The sequence below is a fragment of the Aptenodytes patagonicus genome, unplaced genomic scaffold, assembly GCF_965638725.1.
Source record: "Aptenodytes patagonicus unplaced genomic scaffold, bAptPat1.pri.cur scaffold_74, whole genome shotgun sequence".
Taxonomy (NCBI): Eukaryota; Metazoa; Chordata; class Aves; order Sphenisciformes; family Spheniscidae; genus Aptenodytes; species Aptenodytes patagonicus.
This window is the reverse complement of record NW_027472023.1, coordinates 226,098-249,315: the sequence shown is the minus strand read 5'-3', so window position 1 is coordinate 249,315 and position 23,218 is coordinate 226,098. Positions and strand designations below refer to the sequence as shown.

The window sequence follows — 23,218 nt, the reverse complement described above, 5'->3', positions numbered from 1 at the left end:
TGCTGCGTAAGCACTGCTCAGCAATAACGAAAACATCCCTGTGTTACCAACACTCTTTCCAGCACTAGTCCAAAACACAGCCCCATAGGAGGTACCGTGAAGAAATTTAACTCTATCCCAGCCAAAACCAGCACAGAGTTGTAACCAGAGCTTCCCCAGAGCTGTCAGAGCCAGGCCTGTGGACGTGAACACTTCAGACTCGTCAAGAGTTTGGAAAACCGGAGATAGGGGTGTGTTTGAAACTACAGGATCTGCGCCTCTGCTCCAAAAGGGAGACCACGTCAGGGTGTCTAAAAAAACCCAAGAGATTTGAGAAAGGTTATGAACAGACGTTCACAGGTGACATTTTCATCGTAGCGGAAAGTGTGAGAAGGGGACAGATGCCTGTGTACCGCTTAAGAGACTATGGTTGGGAAGCAAGTGGGGGGAAGTTTTACCCCAAAGATCTTCAAAAAGTGCATCCTGACAAGGACAAGACCTGCAAAATTGAGAAGATCATCCAGCAAAAGGGAAAGGAGGAAAGAAACAGCTGCTGGTGAAGTGGCGTGGCTGGCCCCAGAAATTTAGGGTAGGAGCTTCCCAGGTGCAGGACATCTCCTGACTGGCAGTGGAGTGGGGGAAGAAGAAGGATGGCAGACAGGGGTTTCTACATTGCGCTCCCCAGCAATGCCAGCGGTGCCAGACTCTGCCCACAAAACACCAGCTCGCACATTCCCATACAGCTGGTGAGGCCCCTGGAACTCTGCGGGAAGTGGACAGTGGGGCTGGTGCAAACACCGTACCCACAGAGCTGGCATAGCATCAAGCAGGACACCATCTTTGAAATAGCGCTGCAGGGCGAGACAGGGCAGTAGCCTTTGCAGAAAGGCTATTATCCATCCCTCTCCATGTTGATGGGAGGTATGATCCATCTCATTAACCCCCACCACAAAGCTCCAGCTGTCAACTCTCCAGCAGTGAGCCTGGCCTATGACCCCGTCGTAAGGAAAACAAAGCTCAAAACGGATCAAAAGCCTTACACTTTTTCTACAACTGGGGATCTGGCACATATCTTGGGGTCTTCTCCGGGTGTTGCTGCTAAGAAATTTCTCTTTGTGGCAGCCATCACTGGAGGGTTTAAACTCACCCTATCGCCACATGGATCTTGTAGAGCACCAGCTTATCGGGGGCTCTGCGGTTCTGTATTGCGCTGGGTTTTGACGGGCGGGAATAACGGCGCGATCATGGCAGCGACATAGGATAAGCCGCACTACCGTGCCGGTAAACTGCCAGCACGTTGGCAAAATCAGCATTGAAATAAAGACTGGCCAGAACACGCATGCCTTATTTTGCTTTGGGAAGGTGACTGTGGGGCTGCATCTCTGCGCCTCGGTATTTTTTCATAGCTGGGAATGGGGAAGATTGCATAGATCCGAACAACAGCCTTCTGTACCTCTGCTGCAAGATTGTAAAAGCTGACAGTCAAACCTCAGAGCTGGTGAGGCCGTGGGTCTCGTGAATTACCCACTGGCCTCTATTCTCAGCCAGCTGGATGTTATGCTGGGGGACCGACTGAGAAGCCAGAGCAGAAACTGCTACCCCTCGTGCAACTTCCTTGAGCCGCCTCTCAATCACAGCCCTTGCACGCTGTCCGCGCACTTCTCCACGGGGCTGCTCCACAAAGACCCAGCCGGGCAGCAGGAACATTCGAGGGTTGAGGCAACGCTCAGCACTGATGGCCCAGAGCAGGAGGACTGTTCAGTCCCCTCCGCAGCCATCTGTTCTCTCAAGACAAGATTTCGTTGAACGGTGTGGATGTAAAAAAATTAGGCTGACACGCAGCAAAGACAGCTTTTGTTTGATGAGCTCCCCGGCAGCTCATCAGAATTTATTCATTTATTCATAAACTGAATAATGCGATTGCTATTCCATCGCTGGGATAAGGCCATTCCCCATTATTGTAATTACCAGACATAACCCCGTCTTTGTTCCTTTTTTTTTAAACTCTGCTCTTCCCAGTTGCTCATGACATCTTATCTTTTTTCATTTCCAAACCCATTTGTTTCAACCCATTTTATTTCTCGTCCTCTCTTCTTCTTCGTTCCATCCTCTCACATACCAGTTTCGCTACAAGATCAACTGAACCTATACATACACAACCACCAAAGCTAGTAATCCCGACAATCCCCCAACAGAATATACTTTAATGCTGTGTTAAGCAGCACTAAACTACGTCCACTTCTATTTTCTGTTACAATTTGACTTTCCCCTTCACTTCCCCCTGTTGTGAGTTGTTATGACATATGCCCATTCCTCGTTGCGAGTTTTTCAAATTCCTCTTTATGCGTGGGACCAAGGATCCCGGGCAGATAATCTGAGTTCCCAGTTGCCCATGTTGCAGTTGGGGTAACCTGAAAGAAAACACAAAACCAGCTTCATTCCCTTTGGGTACCGGATGATTTGGAGATCCACTGCTCGGAAACGAGATGTTCAGTACAGAGCCCAAATACCAGATTAAGCTCAAGGTCAGTGTTGAGCATCCCCAGCAAGTTTGGGATGCTTGTGGTCAAGCACCTTCCACATGGCACTTTGAAGGTGTGTTAGCAATATGCAAGGAAAACTCCCTTTTTGCAGGTGATTAACCTGGACGGTTTGTCCCACAGATAATTGATGATGATCTTTTTTGCCTGAAGTTGAAGGTACACTGTGGCTGCTATCAAAAGCTTTCCAGATCGGACTGCCAGTCATGGTCCGTCAATTGTTTAAGGCAGTGACTGCATTGGTAGAGTGATGTGGCCGCCCGTGAAATGAGGGCATGGGTAGCCCATACCTAGAACGCTAATAATCCCTACCCCGGTTAAAATATACTCCCATTTACTTGGAGGTTGGGGTAGGGGTCCTTTGAAATCTATTTGCCATCTCTCAGGTCGGCCCACTGTTGCCCAGCTAAAAATTTGGCTCAGGCCGATGTACAAAAGGGCAGCTAGCGACAAAATCTTGGCATTGTGCTTTAGAAATCGGCCACCCTCGGGGGCCCACTTGTCGAGATAGATCCAGGCCACCCATAAGTCCTAAGCTGTCACGTAACCAGCCCAGCATCATGCGATCAGAGGTGGAGGGAGTATATATGTTACGGGGAAGATCAGTAGCATTGCTCTTTCTAGGTTCTTAAGCAAAGCAATGTGCTTCATGGTTCCATCTGGCTCCTAGATCTGTGCCCTTCGTATGTGTGGATACGTGCCCTATTCGAAGAAGATTCCCATCATTCTTCTTTGCTCGAGCTATTAAATATAGCTTTTCCCCTAGTTCTTTTCCCCGGACTTCACTTTCTTCAGTTTTCCATCCTTCAGCTTTCCAGTATGGGAGCCACTGAGTGGCCCCAGCCCGTACCGCACAGGAATCGGTATATATTGTGCCGGCACCCCGTCCAGCAGCTAGCACTGCCACCTGGAGCTCAGCCAATTGAGCTGATCCCTCTATCTCCTGTGTTTTGGATGTCCCGTCTGAGGGCTGCAGGGGGGCAGCCCTTCCCTCCCACTTCCCTGTGAGCTGGTCCATCTGTAAGCCATCACTAGACCACACCTCGATATCCTCTTGTAAATCGGATGGGGGTGGTGCATGTTGAATGGGTGGGGGCAGCGTACCAAGGGGTGACAAGGCACCCCTTTGCCATTGGATACTGTACTCTGTCAGGCTCCCTGTAAGCCCTGTTCCCCTCACGACCCAGTCGCGACGTGCTGTGTACGTTGTCATTTCCTGAATTGTACTGGCGTGTGCCATTCCCTGAGGAACGGGAGCAGACTCTCTGATTCTTTTGAGGATAGGGAACGGGGTCTGAATTTCTAAGGCTGTGTCTGATGTGATGGGTTCAGTATCTAGTAGGGCTGGGTAAGTAGCCAGTAGTGATTTTTTTTCCCAGAGTGAATAGCGTGACTGGGAACCTTGCTACCCCTTTGATCCAAACCCTATGGGAGTTAATTGGGCCTTATTGGGCCCAACTCATTGCCACCATCTCCACTGATACCGTCTTTCTGCGAGTCCTATATGTAGGCTAAAGGGGGCCCCTGGTACTGCGGGGCCCATAGCCTGATACTCTAAAACACTGTGTCTTCACAAACAAAGCGCTTCTTTATGAGTAATTGTCCATTCCCAGGTAGCGTGCTTCTTCAACAGATCGTATGAGGGTTGGGCAGTTATAGTAAGCCCTGGAATATGGTCTCGCCAGAATCCTGCATTCCTTGTCGGAGCTCCTTCTTATTGGAGGGTGAGTTTAGCTGGGATATTTGCTGCAGGGTATCAGGGGGAGTACATCGCCTGCCATCTTGCCAGGTTATATGTCAAAAGGGAACCAGCTGGCTAGGTCCCTGTCATTTAGCTTCAGGGATGGTAATCCCCTTACCTTCCAGATGGGCTAGGAGGTGACCACGCATTCTTCGGCCCTCACTGGAGGAATCCCCTCCAATTAAAATGCCCCGTGCTAATAAAAGCCTGATGTGACAATGTAGGGCTATGTTTGCATCCTTGGGGTAATGGGGTGGAAGTATGCTTTATCCCATGCCCAGTAAAAGCCAAGCTCTCTTGATCCTCAGGTTGTAATGGGACCATGAAAAATGTATCTTTTACATCCACGGCAGCCACCCAAGGGTGGGCTGCTTGCTCTATCATGAAAAGAAGACCCGTGATAGATGGGACGGCAGCAGGTAAGGGTCCAGTATTTTCATTCAGTTTGCCATAATGTACCATCAAACGCCCGGTACTGTTAGGCTTACAGAGAGGCCACACAGGGCAGTTACACGGAGAGTGAGTTTTCTGAATAACACCCCATTGTCATAAATCGTGAGTAAGAGTAGTTATGCCTAGTGTGGCTTCAGGGCTAATATCATATTGTCATACATGAGTCAAGGCATTTTTGGGTAATTTAGGTGTGGCCTGTAGTAGAAAAGTAGTGGATCCCTTGGCTGGTGTTTCATCTATAGAGACTACGGAGTTCTGGGTCTGATGGTTTGGCCGCCAAGTACCCGATGGAGTACTAACGGTCTGGGGTCTTAAAAGATCCATACCCACTATATTGTAGGACCGTATTGCCGCTATGGGTCTCGGTGTAATACACAAGGACAAGGAGGGTTTTTGTCAAATTTCTGTATTACAACTTACTACAAATTTAATTATTATAAATTAATGTAATTATTATTACCAATTAATTATTAGTATATGAGTGCCTCTCTGTACTATTTGAAGTGCTAGCGGTACAGCACTCACCAAACCGCTCCGAAGAGTGGGGCCAATCGACCACGCACAAAGTCTCACTTCGAAGGTGAGCCGCGTCACGGAGTCTGCAGTCAGCCAGGCATCCCCGGAGAGGGTCCAGTCTGCCTAGCAGGTCCCGTGTAGAGGCGTTCTCACGGGGGAGCTCTCAGAGAGAAGATCCGTATTGGGTAGAGAGCGAGTTCTTTTTCTATCTTTAGAGACATAAGGGGGGTGTAGGGCACCACCACCTGGGGCAGCCAATAGCTGTTGCTGACTTCTGTTTTTCCAGACGGTTTTCAACGTTTACAGGCAATTTCTACCTTTCCTCGGGATGTCTCAGGTCCTCAGGTTCCCAGCGGCGCTTCAAGGACGCCAGGTGCGCTTCTCAAGGATGGCCCTCGAGGATGCCCCAGGTTCCCAGGCCAGCAGTTCCCAGGCTGGCAGACACCTTTTCTCTGTCAGTGCATTTCCCTTATGAGCAGGTTGCCTTTACAGCTGCTCCCATCAGGGTCGAGGCACGGCTGAACGGCCTGTTGTTTCCTGGGTCCTCCTTGCCCTGCTTGAAGACAGGAGTGACATTTGCTTTCCTCCAGTCCTCTGGCAATTCTTCCAATCACCATGACCCATCAAAGATTAGCAAGGGTGGCCTTGCAGTGCCATCAGCCAGATCCCTCAGCGCTCGCGGGTACGTCCCATCTGTGCCCATGCACTTCTGTATGTCCAGTTTCCTTAAGTATTCCCTGACCTGATCCTCTTCCGCCAAGGGTACGTCTGCCTTGCTCCAGCCTTTCCTCCAGCCTTTGTGACCTGGGATTCCTGAAGGCCAGTCAGGCTGGTAGAGACAGAGGCAAAGGTGGCCTTCAGTGCCTCAGCCTTTCCCACGTCCTGTGTCCCCAGGACCCCCGCCTCGTTCAGCAGCGGGCCCTGTCACGAAATGAGTGGTTTAGATTGCTTAAAGAATCACCGTCAAACGTATTAGCAGAAGAGGTTTTAATATGATGTTGTAAAAGCGCAACTTAAGAAAGTTCGATGGCAAGGTTCACTCTACTAATTACTGCATGGAAGAAACATACAAGGGAAAATTGAGTTACACTCGAGTTAGAATGATTCACAGAGAGCGCGGAGATGCAGAAAGGTAAGGAGGACCCTCCCGTTGAGCCATGAGGTTCAGAGTGGCCCCCCTTGCTTTCTGAATTCCTCCTTCGAGAGGAGTCTACGTATCAAAGTTACCAAGACCAAATCCAAGTTACCATACTACAAGGTTATGCGCAGTATCGGTCGCTTACCGAAGATCTGTTGTTGGTAAAAGGTCTCTCTGCCTTGAGGAGCAACCTTGAGAGGTCTCCCAGCTCAAGGGGAGATCACCGCCACGCAGCCAGCTGCTTAGCAGGGAGAGCTCAAAGAAGGCTCACCTAGGCTGTCATAGTTAGGGGATAAAGCGGTTGGCTCCTAGTCAAAGTACATGCGGTGGAAAAGGTATACGTGAGACTCCTTGTACCCACAACATTCTTTGTTCCTTGATAAATGAGTCTTGGAAAAGCCACCCACTATTCATGTGTTAGTTGCGTGGTCGGTGTTCCAAGCTCATATGCACTGATGCTCACTGTGTCACTCTGCTCCTTTGTGGGTTTTCAGAGAACAGGTTGAAACTAGGGGAGTTCACGCCTGGCTACGGCTCAGGCCTTTACCCCTTCCGGAGCCTGCACCAAACCACCGCCAGTCTGGTCAGGGGTCAAGCGCACCCGTCACAGGCCCCCATTTCCCCTCGCCGTCCTTCTGTCACCTACGTACTCACAGGCAGCGCTGGGGCTGCGATGGGGTGTTTGGAGGGGTTGTATGCACAATTAAATGGTGCATTTAATACCCAGCGGCTGGGCCCTGATCACACCCCACAGTCCTAAGAAGATGCTGACACGAACACACTTCAAGCCAGGCCCTTTAGTGGGGTTAATCCCGGTATGGGGGGGGACACAGAACACCCCCCGGCCCGGGGTGGGAATGGGGAATGGGCAGGGCGCCTCCACTCCCCATGCTGCACGGGAGAGGCAGAGCCAGGGTATGCGGAAGCAGGGGCTGGTACCTGGTGGGGGGCAAAGGGATTTGCAGGGGATTGTGGGGCCCGGGGTTGGGCAGGGATGCCTGGGGAAGGGTTTTGTGGTGCTTTCGCTTCTGCAGCCCCGTGATGTGCGCTTCTATGTCAGGAAAGCTCTCCAGCCACGGGTGTGTATCACTGGGACACGGCACCCTTGGGGAGATGTGGCACTGCAGGGGCGCCTGTGGGGTGAGGAGCCATTTCCCTGCCAGGGTGCCAGGCCCGCTGTGCTGGACACCCACGGGATGGGGGCACTGGCACACTTGCTCACCCCCACCCCAAGCACAGCCCCGGCAAGGCCTTACCGCCTCGAGCTTCACCTGGTCATCCCCGGGCACCCCAGCTCTCCTCGGCTATTAGCCGTTTATGAGCAAATAGCCCCACAACTGCCCCAAACAGCTTCAGAGACCACCTCAGCCCACAGACACCCGCAGAAGCTACCTGCCCCCACACTCCCCCGTCTCCCCAAAGACTCCACATGCCTTCTGGACACCCCTGATGTCCCCAAATACCCCACTCACTGCCCCCATCCCCCCCTACACCTCCAAATGACCAGGGCCTTTACAGGTACCCTGAGTCACACAATCGCCCCAAATACCCCAAGTACTCCTGACATCTCCCAGATATGCCTGTTTCCAGACAGTCTCCAGAACCCCCCCCATGTCCCCAAACACCCCGCTAACTGCGCCTTCATTCTCTGATCCCCCCAGGCACCCCATTTGCCCCGTTCCCTGTTACCCTATGTCGTGGTTTAATCTCAGTCAGCAACTAAGCACCACGCAGCCGCTCGCTCACTCCCCCCCACCCGGTGGGATGGGGGAGAGAAATGGAAGAGCACAAGTTAGAAAAAAACTCGTGGGTTGAGATAAAAACAGTTTAATAATTGAAATAAAATTATAATAATAATATGATGATAATAATAATAATACACAAAACAAGTGATGCACAATACAATTGCTCACCACCCGCCGACCGATGCCCAGCCAGTCCCCGAGCAGTGGCCCCCCCCGCCAGCTTTCCCCAGTTTATGTACTGAGCATGACGTCACATGGTACGGAATGTCCCTTTGGCCAGTTTGGCTGTGCCCCCTCCCAGCTTCTTGTGCACCTCCAGCCTTCTCAGTCAGTAGAGCATGGGAAGCTGAAAAGTCCTTGGCTAGTGTAAGCATTACCTAGCAACAACTAAAACATCGGTGCGTTATCAACTTTGTTCTCATCCTAAATCCAAAACACTGTACCAGCTACTAGGAAGGAAATTAACTCTATCCCTGCCGAAACCAGGACACCCTAACGTCCTCCATCCACCTACCACCCCCAACTCTCCATATGCCCTGTTTACGACCTTACACATGCCAGACCTGCCCAGGGTACCCTTCATCCCCTCTGTTACCCACTCAGTGCCCCCGATCCCCTCAGTTAACCCCAGAAACCTCAGCCCCAAAGATGCCTCTGCTTCCCCCCGGACAGCCCCGATACCCTCAGTTACCCTTCCAGGCATCCCAGCTCTCCCGCTCGGATGTCTTCAATCTACTCAAATGCCCCCTAAATGCCACTGGTCACCTCAGTTTCCCCCACAAGACCCCGATCCCCTCAGTTACCCCCTCAGAAGACCCCGATCCCTTCAGTTCCCCCCTCCAGACACCTCCAATCCTTTGAGTTCCCCTCAGACTCCCTCCATCTCCTCACTTCCCCCCTGCACACCCTCCATTGCCTTCACTTCTCCCCAGACACCCCCATCATCTTAGCTCTCTCCCAACACCCCCGACCCCTTTACCTCCCCCACCCATACCCTCCTGATCCCATCAGTTCCCCCCAGACAGCCCACTCCTTCCAGGTACCCCAGGCACCTGCTCCCCCCAAGGTCCTGCTTCCTCCAGAATCCCCCTGGCCCGGTCCCTGGCCAGGCCCTGCACTCACAATGCCGGGCAGGTCGCCATACTTGGGGTCAGACGTGGCCGGGGGAGCATTTACAAGGGAGTGCGACGGAAGGGAGTTCTTCCCCCCACCACAGTCTGGGTGGAGGGCCATGGTGGGGAGCTCTTTCCCCAAAAAAGGTGGAGGCTGAGGGGGGGAGTTGTTTCCTCCCCAAAAAGGAGCGGTGACACAGAAGAAGAACATAGAAAGGGAACTGGGAAGGATTCACAGGGAAAACTAAATCCAGTCAGTGGCACTGAGCACAGGAAACCCTTCCATGATGAGTTTGCCCACTTCGTGGCTTTCTTTGGTTTGCTCTTCCCAGTGGTATCCTGGTTGGGTATTTTTCCAGTTTCCGGCCCAATATTGGTGCTGTAGCAGAGGTTTGTTTTCATAGAACCATCGAATCATAGAATGGTTTGGCTTGGAAAGGACCTTTAAAGGTCATCTAGTCCAACCCCGCCCTGCAATGAGCAGGGACTTCTTCAACTAGACCAGGTTGCTCAAAGCCCCGTCCAGCCTGACCTTGAATGTTTTCAGGGATGGGGCATCTACAGCCTCTCCGGGCAACCTGTGCCAGTGTTTCACCACCCTCAGCATAAAAAATTTCTTCCATATACCTAGTCTGAATCTACCTTCTTTTGGTTTAATACCATTACCCCTGGCCCTATCGCTGCAGGCCCTACTAAAAAGCCTGTCCCCATCTTTCTTATAAGCCCCCTTTCAGTATTGAAAGGCTGCAATAAGGTCTCCCCGGAGCCTCCTCTTCTCCAGGCTGAACAGCCCCAATTCTCTCAGCCTTTCTTCATAGCAGAGGTGTTCCATCCCTCTGATCATTTTTGTGGCCCTCCTCTGGACCTGCTCCAACAGCTCCATGTCTTTCCTGTACTGAGGACTCCAGAGCTGGACACGGTACTGCGGGTGGGGTCTCACCAGAGCAGAGTAGAGGGGCAGAATCACCTCCCTCCACCTGCTGGCCGCACTGAGAATCATAGAATCATGGAGTCATTTAGGTTGCAAAGGAGCTTTAAGATCATCAAGTCCAACCATTAGCCTAACACTGCCAAGTCCACCACTAAACCATGTCCCTAAGCGCCACACCTCCACGTCTTTTCAATACCTCCGGAGAGGATGACTCCAGCTCTTCCCTGGGCAGCCTGTTCCAATGTTTAACCACTCTTTCTGTAAACAAAATCTTCCTCATGTCCAATCTAAACCTCCCCTGGCGCAACCTGAGGCTGTTTCCTCTTGTCCTATCGCTTCTTACTTGGGAGAAGAGACCGACACCCACCTCACTCCAACCTCCTTTCAGGTAGTTGTAGAGCGCAATAAGGTCTCCCCTCGGCCTCCTTGTCTCCAGGCTAAACAACCCCAGTTCCCTCAGCCGCTCCTCATAGAACTTGTTCTCCAGACCCTTCACCAGCCTCGTTGCCCTTCTCTGGACACGCTCCAGCACCTCAATAGCCTTCTTGTAGTGAGGGGCCCAAAACTGAACACACACTGTTCGAGGTGTGGCCTCACCAGTGCCGAGTACAGGGGCACAATCACTTCCCTACTCCTGCTGGCCACGCTATTTCTGACGCAAGCCAGGATGCTCTTGGCCGCCTTGGCCACCTGGGCACACTGCCGGCTCATGTTCAGCCGGCTGTCGACCAACACCCCCAGGTCCTTTTCCGCTAGGCAGCTTTCCAGCCGCTCTTCCCCAAGCCTGTAGCGCTGCATGGGGTTGTTGTGACCCAAGGGCAGGACCCGGCACTTGGCCTCGTTGAACTTCATACAACTGGCCTCGGCCCATCGAGCCAGCCTGTCCAGGTCCCTCTGCAGAACCTTCCTACCCTCGAGCAGATCAACACTCCTGCCCAACTTGCTGTCGTCTGCAAAGTGACTGAGGGTGCACTCCATCCCCTCGTCCAGAGAGTTGATGAAGATATTAAACAGAACTGGCCCCACTACTGAGCCCTGGGGAGCACCACTTGTGACCGGCCGCCGACTGGCTTGAACTCCATTCACCACAACCCTTTGGGCTCGGCCATCCAGCCAGTTTTTTAACCCAGCGAAGCGTACGCCTGTCCAAGTCATGAGCAGCCAGTTTCTCCAGGAGAATGCTGTGGGAAATGGTGTCAAAGGCTTTACTAAAGTCTGGGTAGACAACATCCGCAGCCTTTCCCTCATCCACTAAGCGCGTCACCTTGTGATAGAAGGAGATCAGGTTAGTCAAGCAGGACCTGCCTTTCATAAACCCGTGCTGACTGGGCCTGACCGCCTCCTTGTCCTGTATGTGCCACGTGATGGCACTCAAGATGATCTGCTCCATAACCTTCCCTGGCACTGAGGTCAGGCTGACAGGCCTGTAGTTCCCCGGATCCTCCTTCCGGCCCTTCCTGTAGATGGGCGTCACATTTGCTGACCTCGAGTCAACTGGGACCTCCCCGGTTAGCCAGGACTGCTGATAGATGGTTGAAAGTGGCTTGGTGAGCACTTCCGCCAGCTCTCTCGGTACCCTTGGGTGGCTCCCATCTGGCCCCATAGACTTGTGTGCGTGTGTGTCGAAGCGGTGTAGCAGGTCGCTAACCATTTCCCCTTGGATTACGGGGGCTTTATTCTGCTCCCTGCCCCTGCCTGCGAGCTCAGGGGGCTGGGTACCCGGAGAACAACCGGTCTTACTATTAAAGACTGAGGCAAAGAAGGCATTGCGTACCTCAGCCTTTTCCTCATCCTTTGTCACTACGTTCCCCCTCCCCCCCCATCCAATCAAGGACGGAGATTCTCTTTAGCCCTCCTCTTGTTGCTAATGTATTTATAGAAACACTTTTTATTGTCTTTTACAGCAGTAGCCAGATTAAGTTCTAGCTGGGCTTTGGCCCTTCTAATTTTCTCCCTGCATAACCTCACGACACCCTTGTAGTCCTCCTGAGTTGCCTGCCCCTTCTTCCAAAGGTCATAAACTCTCTTTTTTTTCCCTGAGTTCCAGCCAAAGTTCTTCCCTAGTTGGCTCCCTCACCAGCTGTGTCAGGAAGTTGTCTTCCACCTAGACTGTTTCTTCTCTGCTGCACTGTATTTCCAGCAGACATCTGGTAAGTTGACGTTCCCCACGAGAACAAGGGCTAGCGATTGTGAGACTTCTCCCAGCTGCTTATAGAATATTTCATCTGCCTCTTCATCCTGGTTGGGTGGTCTGTAACAGACTCCCACCACGATAGCTGCCTTGCTGGCCTTCCCCCTGGTTCTTACCCATAAACACTCAACCCTATCGTCACCATCATCAAGCTCTAGACAGTCAAAACGCTCCCTAACATACAGGGCTACCCCACTGCCTCTCCTTCCTTGCCTATCCCTTCCGAAGAGTTTATAGCCATCCATTGCAGCACTCCAGGTGTGCGAGTCATCCCGCCATGTTTCTGTGATGGCAGCAATACCATAGTTTTCCCGCTGCACAGTGCCTTCCAGCTCCTCCTGTTTGTTGCCCATGCTGCGTGCACTGGTGTAGATGAACTTCAAGCCGGGCTCTTGATCCCGCCACCGTTTTTGGGAGAGAAGCCCTAATTCCTACGTGACCATTCCCAGGCGCTTCCATGGTTTCTAACACATCAATAACCCTTGTGTCTTTGCTGTCGAATGGCTCTCCATCCCCCTAGCTCCACTGAGATGGCAGACCAAAGGACCTCGCTAGCACACCATCAACCTCAAACATTGGCGTGTCGACCCCAGGCTTACCTCTAGCAAGCCTGGTTTTATCTCCTTCCCCATTCACATCTAGTTTAAAGCTCCTTCAGTGAGCCCTGCTAAATCCTGCGCCAAGTTCATTTCCCCCCCGCTTTGAGACAGGTGTACCCTGTCTGTCGCCAGCAGGCCTGGTGTCATGTAAGCCGACCCATGCTCAAAACCCAAAAAATTCTGCCGGTGACACCGGGCTCAGAGCCAGGTGTCGATCTGCTGGCTCTTCCTGTTTCTTCCCTCACCATTCCCTGCACCTGGAACTGCAACACCCAACTTCTTTTGATGCAGCCCAGGATACGGTTGGCTTTCTGGCCTCCCTTTTGGAGCAGAGGCGCAGATCCTGTAGTTTCAAACACACCCCTATCTCCGGTTTTCCAAATCCTTGCCGAGTCTGAAGTGTTCACGTCCACAGGCCGGGCTCTGACAGCTCTGGGGAAGCTCTGGTTACAGCTCTTTATAAACTCTGAGAGCACACCAATGTGGCAAAAGGTGCTGTGGGCTGTAAGTAGCTCCACATCTTGGTTTGGAGCATCCTGTAAAGACACTCCCCGACAGAGGATTTTGCTTCATTATTAGTAACAAAATGGTGAACCTTCCCCTCCTTTTGCAGCTTCTTTGAAGGCTGGTTTAAGAATCCTTTGTCCGTGTCAGTCTGTAATTTCTGAGACTTGCGCTTGCTCATTCTTTCCGTCAAAGACTTCCTTTAACATCAGAATGATCAGAACGGGAGCGCGTCACTTGCATCATGATTTGCTCAAAAAACCTCCAGGCTGTTAAACATTGGGTTTGGATTCATTCACAGTGCCCTAAGCACTGCCCCAACACAGTCACACGATCCCAGAAGGTACAAGACTTCATGTGCTTCCATTAAAATACACAACGGCAAATTTGCCCTGCAACAGTTCTGAGTGGCCTCATTACCTTTACACCGTCCTGAAAGGTCCATTTCTTGCATTATTGCCAAAAGAGTCATCACTCTATTTCTCACAACTCACATTTTCTTTAGCAAATGCTGCTGCAGGATCTATCACAGCCTCTAGGGGGAAGGTTCATCTTGCTTTAATCCTTAGCGGGAAGCTGCTCCTGAAGAGCTGAGTGAAGTAGCCCAGCGGGAAAGAAAAATTCTTGACAAAGGGTCAGAGTCTTCGGCCATGAGAAAAAAAACATGAGCGATGCTTCACAGTGATGCTTAAATGTAATGTTAAAACTCCTCTGAGAATACAAACTCTCTCTCTCTCTCCCTCTCTCCCTCCCCTCTTATATATACGCTTATATATACAGACATTTCCCGTATTCCATTCAACTCTACGTTGTCACTTTCTGACTGTCTTTACTTTTGAAAAGAAAGTAATAATTTCAATAACATCATGAAGCATCCGTTCCCGGCTGGGAGACGTTTCTGTCTACTGAGGCAAGTATCTTCCCTGGGTACCTTCTCTTCAGGATAGAAGAGGGTAACTGTCTTGCCCCTCTGACTATTAAGATCGTCTCTAAGAAGGTAGATTCGTTAAAGGATGGTTGACTGTTGTCAGCAACGAAATGCATGTATTAATTCCATGTAGACGTTTTCTCCCCTGCGCTTAGCAGGAAATTTAATATAGGCGGCAGAGAGAGACCTTTCCCATTTAGTCTTGGTGCAAGTAGACTAAAATACGCTTTCTTCTCCCATTCCTTAACCCACGTCCTTTTTACAAACGTTTGCACCCATGTCAGCTCTTGTAGAGGTTTTCCTAAATGCTCCTCGTTTAGCTTCATCTCGTTTAAAAGCAATTACGACTAAGTTGCTAACACCACGGCCACCCGGGGGCTGTTTGGGCTCAGAGGCAAAGTTGGACCCCAAAGGCGGAAGCCCTTATTACCCCTATTAACCCATCCCCGAAACTCCCCCCTCGCTCATCCCTGACTGCGAGCGGCACCACAGCCCCAGCACCCCCAACCTGAACCGACCCCAACAGCGCAACTGAGCCCATGCTCTGACCAGCTGCAGAGACCCTGATGACGGCCCCAAAGACCCGCGAGCCTCAGCCATGAGCTCCCAGCCTCGCACATCCCCTAACCCCCACACAGGGCCAGAGCAAGCCTGGGATCGGGACCCCCTGGGACTGCGCCCGACCTCGGCAGGACAGGTCCCAGGGGGCACTGTTGATGTTACTGGTGGCTGAGCCGCTGCTAAGTCCCTGCATGCATCCCCCGGTAAGCATCCCCCACCCCCACCCCCCACCCCCCATTAATGCCCCCCCAGCCATGGCTGACCCCAAGTACGCTGCCCTGCCCAGCATCGCGAGTGTGGGGCTGAGCCGGGAAGCAGGCCAGGGCCAGGATGTCTAGAGGGGCAGCGGGGGGGGGGGGAGCGGGTACGTGGTTGCCCCTTGTCCTGGCACTACAAGCCTTGGTAAAAGGTCTCCCTCCATCTTTCTTCTAAGCCCCCTTTATATACTGAAAGGCCGCAGGAAGGTCTGCCCAGACCGTGCATTGGGCACGGATGCGCTGGAGGGGTCTGCAGCCCTCCTTGGGGGCGAGCCTCTGCAGGAGCATGGCAGATGTCTGCTGCCTTCCATCTGGCCCAGCACAGGAGCAGCCCAGGACGAAAGGGCCCGACCTGAGCTGGTCCTTCTCCAGGCTGTCGAGCTGCCACACATCTTCTTTGTTTTACTATTCTTCCTAAAGGAGCTCTTGGGCCTGCAGGTGGTCATTGTGGCTCGTCGTCTTCCCATGAACCTGTACTCGGTCCATAGAGGTGTACAGGCAGAGTCATCGTGGGGAGCGCACAGGCAGAAGGGAAAGCAGCAGCCACCTCCCTCGAACCCGTCAGCTGACATTCATTGACAAGGTGACGCACTTGTCCTACAATCACAGATTTCTTTATTCTCTTTCTCGTTTTATTTCAAAAGAACCGGGACCTCGCTGGGCGGCTCCCAAAGGCGGCCGCCAGCTTTGGTGGCAGGACCCAGTTAAGGATGTCCCTCTTCAGCAGCACCAGGATGAGGACAGCAAACTGCAGCAAGGCGAGGAACAGAAGAAGTCTCCTGGGGGACAGGAGAGGGGTCAGGCAGAGCAGGGGGCAAATTTGTCTCAGCTCTTTCCAGCCACCCTCTTTCGAACACCACCATGGGATCTTGCACCATGCTGGGCACAGCACTCCCTGCTCAGGACTGGAGTGAGGGGCACGGGCATCTCTCTCAGCCCTACTGTACGTCTCCCCAGTGGGCCCCAAAATCCCCCGCTATGCGCCCCCCAAGCTGGGAAGAAAAGAAATACCGAAACTTTTCATCCCAGAGAAGTCCAAAGCTGCCTAATGCCCTCGGACCACTGGCACGGGCATCCCACTGCCTACGGAAGAGCCCCAGCACCCCAAGCCCCCCGGGAAACTCACCTCAGCCAAGAAGTGACCTTATGCCTCCTTGAAGCCCGCTGCTCCTCCTACAGGCCAAGGCACAGCAGGGATATGTGTTAGGGTGCGCGAGCTGGCCGAGGTTTGAGGGCTCAGACCCCGTCCCTCGTCCTCGCTGAGATTGGTGCCCTCATGTCCCCCAGGCACAGTGCAGACCCATCCCTCCCCAAGGCCCACAGCGGGGTTGTCTGTCCTACCAGCCGCACAGCCACCATCTCCTGCAGCAGCGACGGATTGGTCTCGTCTGCCTGCACCGTCTTCCTCCTGCTGTGGACACCGTGGAGTTCTAGGCTGTGAGAAGAGACCTCGGCCGGCATGGCGGTCTCCCAGGAGGCCAACAGGGAGCCAGGGTGCTGCCCAGCCTCTGCTGGGGCTGGCACCAGGCACCCCTGGCACCCCAGCACTGCACAGACCCACCCCCCGCCCCTGTCCTGCCCCAGGCCTGGGGGGCATGGAGGAGAGCCTGGGAGCTGCTCAGAGTTGTGCAGAGCTGCTTCCAGGAGTCCCGAGTTGCTCAGAGATGTGTTGAGCCGCATAGGAGAAGACAAAGGGCTCTCCCGAGCAGGCTGGAGGAGCGGACAGGAGCCAGAAAGATGTCTGCAAGTGGCAGAGGTCTGCCTGGAGCAGCTCAGCACCCCCCACCCCCCTGTCCCAGGTTTCAGTCAGGGCCCCATTGCCACTCACAATGCTGTTGGCTCTTGGAGGCCTTTCTGTCTCTCCTGGAGGCGCTGGAGCTTGTTCCTGAGCAGCTGGACAAGCAAAGGGCCCAGTCAAGAGTCCATGCCATGCCCGCTCTGAGGGGGCTTCCCCCCACAAACATGTTGAGCCCCCGTCCCTCCTGTCCCCAGTACCTTCTTGACCTCAGCCTGCTCCTGAACAGCTTCTGCCAGATCTGACCACTGCTCCCACTGCAAAGCAAGTGGGACACATTGCAGGGAGCCATGGTGGGAAAGGGCATCCCCAGTCAGTCCCCAGGGCACTGGGAGGTCAGGCCAAGGCCAGGGCGGCAGGCACCCAGGTGTCCTGGGGCTAGCACCATTGCCCAGCAGCTCTGGCTGCTCCCTGAGGGATTTCTGGATCTGGGTCACACACCTTGATCAGCTCCTGCACTGCTGTGCCTCCCTCTGTCTTTCCCTGAAAGAGGTCTGCCTGGGAGGGAAAAGAGAACAGGAGCGTCTCCAGGAGGGGCAGGGGGGTGGAGGAGGACCCCCATGACAGCGGCCAGGGCGCAACACCAGACTACCCACTGCCCCCCGTGCCTGAGTTCCTGTTACACACGGCGTCCCCAGACACACGAGTGGGGGTCACTCATCCCACCCCCTTCCCCAAAGCCATGTTGCTGTGCCTGCAGACCCACAGCAGGCTCCCTTGAGCAGCACAGCCACAGCCAAGAGCCTGGGAGATCCCTCCATCATGGACGCCATATCCCAGGGTAAATGTCCTCCCCAGCCACACCACTGCCCACGGCTGCTGGGGTGCGCGGACCCAGCACTGGCACCCCCGTCCCTGACCCTGTCAGGACGGGCCTCCTTCTCCCCTGTACCTTCTGTGCCTCTCCCAGGCTGGCGGCTGCCTCCCTGTTTGCCACCTGAACGTGCTCCTGCGGGAGAGGTGGGCAAGAGGAGCAGCCATCAGGGCACTGGGACAGTCCCGCGAGTGCAGTCCCCTCCGCATTATCCCCTCCCGGCTCCCTTCAGGCACTGCCTTTGCCCTCGCCTCCCCTCTCCTTCCCAGCCCTGCAGGCACTGCAGGCAGGCAGAGAGACCCCCAGGCCAAAGTATCGACACAGTCCACATCTGGACATGGTCCTGAGCAACTGGCTCTAGGTGACCCTGCCTGAGCAGGGCCATTGCACAAGGCAAGATGATCTCCAGAGGTCCCTTCCAACCTCAGCCAGTGTGTGATTCTGTGAACTCACCTTTGTCTGGGCCACCAGCCCCTCCAGCTGCTGGAGCTCCTGGCGGTTGTTTTTGAAATGCCGCGCCACGACACAGTTCTGGGAAGAGGAGCCGGACAGAGGCACTGAGCCCCTGACACAGCCCCAACCACCGCAGCTGGGGGACATGGGCAGAGGAGGGGACACTGACCTTCATGCTGAGCTGCTCCATGGTTTCCTGCAGCTCCTGCCGCTTCTTCCCCTGCGTGGGGAAAGGTGGGGTCAGGGGCTCGGGTCTCGCAGCCCCCAGCCCCCAGGGACAAGGGGAATACTCCACACCTACCAGACGCCACAGCAGCTCCTTGTGCCTCTGTGACTCAGCAGAACACTGAGCCAGGCACTCCCGGATCATGCGGAGGTCTTGCTTTACTGCTTCTGCCTGCATGGCTGCACCTGCGCATCGAGAGCCAGCAGGGTGTGAAGGGCACGGCCACGGGCACTATCAGGCATGGACACTCGCGGGAACGCTGCCCTACCCTGGCACACAATTGCACATGGACACGTGGGTGGGCTCAGGGGAATGCACCACCGCACGGCTGTGAACCGGCATGCCACCCTGCTCACCTCCAGCTGTGCCCAGCACCGCAGGTGCTGGCACAGGTACAGCCGTATGCCCGCGGGCACAGCCATGCAGCGCCTTGTGCTCCCCAAGCACAGGTGCACGCGCGCGCTCTCATGCACAGGACACGACCATGCACATGGACAGTCAAGAAAGCCCAGGGCTGGCACGGGAGCCTCCCTGCAGAGAGGAGCACTACTTCCGTGCCCAGCTTGGCCTGCGACAGCTGGGTGCTGAGCACGTGGCAGGAGGTGGGGGGGGCCACCAGGGACCGCTGAGAAGAGAAGGAGCTTCCCCTGCCCTGCTGTGCCAGGCGCTCACGGGGCCCCTCCTGCCTGTGGGGCTGCCCTGCCCTGGGGCCTCTGTGACGCCACCTCCAGCGTCAACACCCCACCCTGTGAGGTCAACACACCTCCACCTCCGGGATCCCCTTCCTTTTGTTCCCCCACCAGCCCCAGCAGCAAGTGCAGCCTCCCTGCCTGGCCCTGCCTCGGCCCACGCTACTGCCTTCCTCCCACTGCTCGCAGCAACACACAGACCCCTGGCCACCCTCCTCGCCCGGCCGTGGGCCGTGGGGACCGTGGGGATACTGTGCCCTCACCGTTCTCTCCCCCGTCAGGGACCTTCCACTGCACCGCGGACACAGGACAGGTCGCTGGCGAGTACTCTCCAAACTCCTGCCCGGCAGCACCGAGGTTCTCCTCCAGATGCTCCCCCACCTCCAGGAGCAGCCCCCTTTATACCTGCCAGGGTGCCCATGTCACAAGCCCACAGTGACATCACGGTGACACGGCCACCGCTGCCCACTGTGACATGGCAATCACCTCCCCGGGGCTGGTGGCAAGAGCTGAAGTGGGGCCCAGTCGTGGCCACCGGGGAAACAGGGCGTCACTCTCAGCACCCACCCTTAGAGCATGGGTGGGAGCAACCACGGGCACCGCATGTCGGCATCTTCCTGTGGTGTATGCCTGTCCCATGGCAGTCCAGCTGTGGCAGCTCCCCACCCCAAGTCCAAGCAGGACCCAGGCTGCGCATGTACTCCCAGCAGGAACATGCAGACACTCACAGACACGTACGTGCACCACGGGTGTGCACATGTGCACGGACAGACACACTACGTGGGCTCCAGCACAGGGCTCAACCATCCATCCTCCACCAGGATCCAGCATTCAGTCCCAGGTGGGAACTTCAGCCGGGAAAGGGGAAAAATAAAGGCGAGCCCTCTGCTCTAGCCTGGGCAGACACCCTGCTTGCAGACTCCCAAGAGGAATGGGGTGTCTCTCTTGCTCAGAGAGCCGTGGCTGCTGGCACATGGGGGGACACCAGGAGGAAGGGGTTGGGGGCACGCAGCAGGCAGGCAGTGACCCACGTGCTTCAGCTCTGGCCCTTCGAGCGGCTGCGTGCAGCGGCACCGCATTCAGGAGTTGGCAGACTGGGTCACTCTGGCCTCCATCCAACAGGGCCTTTCCCCTCGGCAGCAAAACCTGTGAGTGGCTGGAGAAGCTGTCAGGGAGCAGCCGGGGCTGTGCCAGCCAGTGGCTGTGGGGTCATTGGGGACAGGGCCACCGGCTACGAGATTGCTCAAGTGGGCCCCATGGGATGGAGTGCAAGCGGCAACGGGGCCATGGGGACAGCACCGCTGGGGATGGGGCCAGGGGGCCAGTGGGCTGTGGGGCCAGCAGGGACGGGAGCCTAGGGAGGGAGGCAGACCAGGGTCATGGGGACTGTGGGGAGGGAGAAGGGCACAGGCTGGTGGGCTGTGGCGTGGAAGGGCAGCATGGGGGCCATACGGGCCGTGGAGTGAGAGGGCAGGCGGGTGGCTGTGGGGCCATGGGGAGCTGTGGGGAGAAAGGGAGGGGGCTTGGGGGAGGTCTAGGGGGCTGTGGATGATAACGTTTGCCGGCCTCCGTGTAAATGCATCCCCGGCTGCTGGAGCCTGAGTTAATGTCGGACATGATTACGGGGGTTGGCCTGCACAGTGCTAAATGGTTGCCAAAAAGGTGGAGTAAAAAATACTACCGTGGCCTGAGAAGACGGTGGTTCCACCTGATTATATAGTGTCATAAAAACTCCAGGGATGCAGGGAGGGAGGGCAGGTGAAGCTGGCACGCAGGGACCTGGCTTGCGGCAGGCAGGGTGGCGGCACCCAGTGCCTAGCAGATGAGACTGGGCCTGGGCTCGAGGGGCTACAGGGACTGACACGCGATGCAAGACCCTCTCCCTGCGCCCCAACAAACACGCCCGAGCACATGGAGGTGGAGATAGAAAAGGCTTTGCGTGGGGGGACTGTCAAAAGAGCAGCGGCCCCTCACTGACCACGGGGAGGATTTTTCCCAGTGCATATGCCAGGTGGGTGTAGGTCTCCTCACACAGCACACACAACAGCAGTCCGTAGAAGAGCTGGGGGTCCTATGAGGAGGTGCAGAACTGGCCCTGGACAGTTCTCGTAGCAAGCCGACAGTCTGGAGAAGGATCGGCTCAGGTTGGGCCCTTTTGTCCTGGGCTGCTCCTGTGCTGGGCCAGCCTAAAGGCAAGCAGACATCTGCCATGCTCCTGCAGAGGCTCACCCCTGCGGAGGGCTGCAGACCGCCCCAGCGCGCCCGTGCCCAATAAGATCATGGAGCACATCCTCCCGGAAGGCATGTCAGAACATATTGAAGACAGGCAGGTGATTACAGACAGCCAACATGGCTTCACCAAGGGCAAACTGCGCATGAGCCAAAATGGATTGAGCGCAGTCCTGTGGAGAAGGACATGGGGATCCTGGTGGATGAGAAATTGGACATGAGGCAGCCATGTGCGCTTGCAATCCCAGAAAGTCAATCGTATCCTGGGCTGCATCCAAAGAAGCGTGGCCAGCAGGTGGAGGGAGGGGATTCTCCCCCTCTACGCCGCTCTGGTGAGACCCCACCTGGAGCATCCAGCTCTGGGGTCCCCAGTCCAAGAAAGACATGGTCCTCTTAGAGTGGGTCCAGAGGATTGCCACAAAAGTGATCCAAGGTCTGGAACACCTCTGCTATGAAGAAAGGCTGAGAGAGTTGGGGTTGTTCAGCCTGGAGTAGAGAAGGCTCTGGGCAGACCTTCCTGCGGCCTTTCCGTATATAAAGGGGGCTTAGAAGAAAGATGGAGGGAGACTTTTTACCAAGGCTTGTAGTGCCGGGACAAGGGGCAATGGTTTTAAACTGAAAGCGGGTAGGTTTAGCCTGGACATAAGGAAGAAATGTTTTACGATAAGGGTGGTGAGACAGTGGAACAGGTTGCCCAGAGAAGTTGTGGATGCCCCATCGCTGGAAAAGGGTTCAGGGTCAGGCTGGATGGGGCTCTGAGCAACCTGATCTAGTGAGAGATGTCCCTGTCCATGGCAGGGGGGTTGGACTAGATGATCTTTAAAGGTCCCCTTCCGACCCAAACCATTCTATGATTCTATGAGCTGGAGCAGCCCCCACCCAGCTGCTCGCCAGGCGCAGCACATTGCCTCGGTGCCCAGACGGCCGTGGGCTAAGGAACATCCCTGGGCAGCCAGGGAGGCAGAGGAGGCGGTACAGGCCTTGCCGGGAAGCGCTCTGGGTGCCTGCAGCAGCTCTTCCTGGCCTGGGGACAGCGGCTGGCCCCAGCACTGGGAAGAGGGAGGCAGGGAGGCAGGGAGGCAGGGAGGGAGGCCAGGACAGCAGCACGACTCGAGAGAGCGAGCCAGCCTCCAGGTCGGCTGGCACATCCTCTAGCATTAACTAGCCAAGTGGCTTCTGCTACATGTCTATCCCAATGCTTGAATGTCCCAGCACCCACTGCTCTCAGTGTAGTTTTTAACAGTCCATTATATCGTTCAATTCTCCCAGAAGCTGGTGCATAATAGGCTGGTGCATGATGGGGGATGTGATACACCCAGTCAGTGCCATGCTCCTTGGCCCAGGTGTTTATGAGGCTGTTTCGGTAATGAGTCCCGTTGTCTGATTCAATTCTTTCAGGGGTGCTGTGCTGCCATAAAACTTTGCAACCAGGTTTCCAAAGAGTCTGGATTATTCTTTTCCCCTTTTCAAACACTTCCTCCGCTGTGTTGCCCCACACAATGATGTCATCAACATACTGCAGGTGTTTGGGAGCTTCACCTTGTTCCAGTGCAGTCTGGATCAATCCATGGCAAATGGTAGGACTGTGTTTCCACCCCTGGGGCAGTCGATTCCAGGTGTACTGGATACCCCCCCACACGTGAAAGCAAACTGTGGCCTGCACTCTGCCGCCAAAGGGATTGAGAAAAACACATTAGCGGTATCAATTGTTGCATACCATTTGGCGGCCTTTGACTCCAGTTCGTATTGAAGTTCCAGCATGTCTGGCACGGCAGCACTCAGCGGCGGTGTGACTTCGTTCAGGCCTCGATAGTCCA

At 54.9% G+C, this 23,218-nt stretch overlaps 1 protein-coding gene across 1 annotated transcript; it reads right to left on the bottom strand.

The window, feature by feature from the left end:
* Window positions 1-15,793: 15,793 nt before the first annotated feature.
* LOC143173413 (uncharacterized) lies at window positions 15,794-18,660 on the bottom strand. Its single transcript, XM_076363631.1, has 10 exons — window positions 18,559-18,660; window positions 18,427-18,477; window positions 18,258-18,335; window positions 17,883-17,939; window positions 17,432-17,488; window positions 17,191-17,247; window positions 17,024-17,088; window positions 16,537-16,606; window positions 16,322-16,368; window positions 15,794-15,974 (listed from the first exon to the last, which is right to left on the bottom strand). The coding sequence occupies exons 1-10, from the start codon at window positions 18,658-18,660 to the stop codon at window positions 15,833-15,835; spliced, it is 726 nt and encodes a 241-aa protein (XP_076219746.1). The 3' UTR covers window positions 15,794-15,832.
* Window positions 18,661-23,218: the final 4,558 nt, after the last annotated feature.